Raw genomic sequence first — 3,455 nt, forward strand, 5'->3', positions numbered from 1 at the left:
AGAACCTCGGAGAAATGGTACTCTCTCAGGAGGCCTGCTTACATGAACACAACATTCAGCTCAACCCCATGTGTGGGCACCATGGTCTTCCTATAAAGATAAGGATCTGGTCTTGGTGGTGAAGGCCTCTAATCCCATACACTCTGAAGGCTGAATCAGAAGAATTGTCAACTCAAGGTCATACAGGCAGCTTAGTAAGAACATGTCTACTTATCAGAAGCAAAACGAGGGCTGTTGAGACAGTTCAGTCTGTGAAATGGTTGCTACACAACCACCTACTAGAGTTCAGGGTCCATGAGAAGGTAGAAGGGATAACGAACTCTATAACTTGACCTTCATGTGTGTGCTCTGGCATGCCCCCGATATGCACACACACATGCATAGACAGTAATAATAAATGCTAATTTAACCCAGCACTCAGGAGGCAGAGGCTGTAATATTTCTGTGAGTTTGAGGTTAGCCTGGTCTATAGAGTGAGCCAGGGGTATATAGATAGAGATCCTGTCTCAAAGAAAAATATAAAAGGGGGGCTGGGAATTCTGGCATGGTGCACACATCTGTAATTCCAGTACTAAGTAGAGGCAGGAGAATCAGGAAGTCAAGGGCAGCCTGGGTTACAGAAGATTCTGTATTAAAAGATAATCGCTCCAGCCTAGTGACAGAATGCTTCCTTTGTGTCTGAAAGGCTCTCAGAAACCTCAAGACTAGGGAAAAGTGAAAACTGAGAACATGAATAATTTGCCAAGGATTGTATAAGAAGGACTATGTGGTACTAGGTCCTTCTACATCCACCTCCAGGTTAACATGAAGTTAGGCCTGCTCGTAAAGTCCAANTGTCATCCAGTTTTACAGAAAGACCAACATCCTATAAATTAGGTCCTAACGTCTCTCCCCAGGTGACATCACCACCGTCTTTCCTTTCAGTGGTGTCTCTGGCACAAATTGTTTTCTTTTCCAGACAGAGTGTCTCTATGTAGCCCAGGCTGGCCTTGAACTCCTGATTCTCTTGCTTCAGTCTTCTGAATGCTGGAGCTACAGCGTGTACCAACTGGGCAGGGTATTGTATAGTTTGTATGCAAGAAAAGTCATAGGGTTTTCCTCGTGGAGCTCCTTAAAGCACAGTGTCAGGACACAGCTCTGAGTCGGACTTCAGGAAAGTAATTTAGATTGTATTTGTAGATTTTTAAATATGGGGCTGGACAGAGATGACCCAGCAGTTCAGGGAACTTGCTATGCTCCTAGAGGGCCAGGGTTCAGTTCCCAGCATCCACACGGCAGCCACAACTGTTGGTAACTCCAATTCAAGAGCATCTAATACTCTTTTCTGATCTCAAAGGGCACCAGACCTGCATGTTGTATAAAATATCAATACAATAAACACATACATAAATATTTAAAAACTAAAGTGTTTTAAGATTTTTTTTATTTTTAAATCTTTTATTTATCTCATGTGTGTAGGTGTTTTGCTTGCTTGCATGTATGTGCATCACATACATGGGGTATCTAAAGAGTCCACAGAAGGCATTGGGTTCCCTGGAACTGGACTGGAATTATATTATTATTATTAATTGTGAGCTGCCTTGTGNGTGCTGGGAATTGAACCTCTGGAAGGGTAGCAAGTACCACTGAGCCATATCTCTGCCCCTCCAAACTTCTTTTATTAAAATGTCTTAGCTGTACATAATAGTGGTTCCATTATGGTATTTTCATACTCATCCATGATGTATTTGTCCAAGCTTACCCTCTCCTCCTAATTCTCCCTCTCTTCTGTCTTCTGCTTTTCTGTCTTTTTTATTTTTTCATTAGGATTGTGTAAGAGCTTGTCTAGGGGTTATTTATAGGCTCACGGGCAACTTACCAGTGGCTGCACTGCTAAAGANGATGTCTCTCCTTCCTCCAGCAATCAATTAGTTGCCTATAGCTCCTCAGGGAGGGGTGGAGGCCTCATGAGTCCTTTCCCACACCATGACAGGATATCGACAGGCACAGTCTTGTACAGATAACAACAGCCATGGTGAGCCTAAGAGTGCCGTGGCCTGTCATGCCTGGAAGACAGCATCCCGCAACATTTCTGTCTGTTCCTCTGGCTTCTACATTCTTTTGTACATGTTCCCCTCTTTCATGATGTCCTTGGGGCTTTAGAGTCTTCCTTCCTTCCTCCTTCGCTGTCTCCTACTCTTCCTCCCTCCCTTCCTCCTTCACTTCTTTCTTCCTTCTAGCTGTCTCTCTGTCTTGTCTGTCTCCGACTCTGTCTGCCTCTCTTCCTTTCTTTCTTGGAGAAATGGTTTTGGGTTGAAGCCCAGGCTGGCCTTGAACTCATGTCTTTCTGCTTCATCCACCTGAATACTGGGATTACTGGCATGAGCCATTATGCCTGGCTTTGAGAGTATTTAAGCAACAAACCTTTTCTGATTTTGTTTGTTTGTTTGTTTGTGCTTTATCCTTATAGATTTGGCTTCCATCATTCTTCTTTCTAGGTCTTTGTTCCCCACCTTGAATTTTCTCTGCTTTTTGCAGATGTGAATGAATGCACAGATTTTNCAGATGTCCCTTGTAGCCACTTCTGCAATAACTACATTGGTGGATACTTCTGCTCCTGTCCCCCAGAATACTTCCTCTACGATGACATGAGGAATTGTGGAGGTGAGTTTAGCAGCAAGAGGTCTTCATGTTCCCTGGGATTTGGGATGGACNGAGGGCTTAGTCTATTGCTCCAATTTTGATTAGACTTTCCCTCCCAATGGCACCCGCTTTTAGCTATTCACAAAAGGAATGGGAGCCTCAGGAGGGGAGGAAGATAAGGTGCATCAGTTTTACATTGCTGTGAAAGGACTTAAACAGTTAAAAGGATACAATGTTTATTTTGGTTCAAGGTTCTGGCAATTTCAGTGTTGGGTGGGCAGATCCATTGTTTTGGGGGTCTGGGGCGAGGTGGATCATCACATAAGGGAGTCAGATGGAGGAGCAAAGTTGCTCATCACAGGGCAGCGGGGAGGCAGAGAGGGAGGGCAGGGGTACCAATGTCCTTTTTTTGTTGTTGTTAAGATTTATTTATTTATTATATGTAAGTACACTGTAGCTGTCTTCAGACACTCCAGAAGAGGTACTCAGATCTTGTTACGGATGGTTGTGAGCCACCATGTAGTTGCTGGGATTTGAACTCCGGACCTTCGGAAGAGCAGTCGGGTGCTCTTACCCACTGAGTCATCTCACCAGCCCCACCAATGTCCTTTTTAACATCATACTTCAATGATACTTCCAACTATCAGGCTAGATGAAGATTCCATTACCCACCNAACAGTGTCACAGGCCAGTGACCAAGCCCTTAGCATATGTCACTTTTGGAGATGGTTAAGATTCAAAGCACAACAGGAGGCTTNGAGGTAAAGTTGGTTAATTGGAAAAGAGGGATAGATGCCTGTGAAGAGACTGCCCGAGGCTGTTCACAACTACTG

General features: G+C 44.1%; 1 protein-coding gene across 1 annotated transcript in view; it reads left to right on the plus strand.

Moving 5' to 3' along the window:
• Positions 1–1,965: 1,965 nt before the first annotated feature.
• Positions 1,966–3,455, plus strand: part of LOC110314998 (complement C1s subcomponent-like) — a 6,970-nt gene continuing 5,480 nt past the window's right edge. The window contains exons 1-2 of the mRNA XM_029534682.1: positions 1,966–2,014; positions 2,518–2,643. Coding sequence (XP_029390542.1) covers positions 1,966–2,014; positions 2,518–2,643 — 175 coding nt within the window. The remainder of the gene's footprint in view (positions 2,015–2,517; positions 2,644–3,455) is intronic.

This window comes from Mus pahari, unplaced genomic scaffold, assembly GCF_900095145.1.
Source record: "Mus pahari unplaced genomic scaffold, PAHARI_EIJ_v1.1 scaffold_9635_1, whole genome shotgun sequence".
NCBI classification, from domain to species: Eukaryota; Metazoa; Chordata; class Mammalia; order Rodentia; family Muridae; genus Mus; species Mus pahari.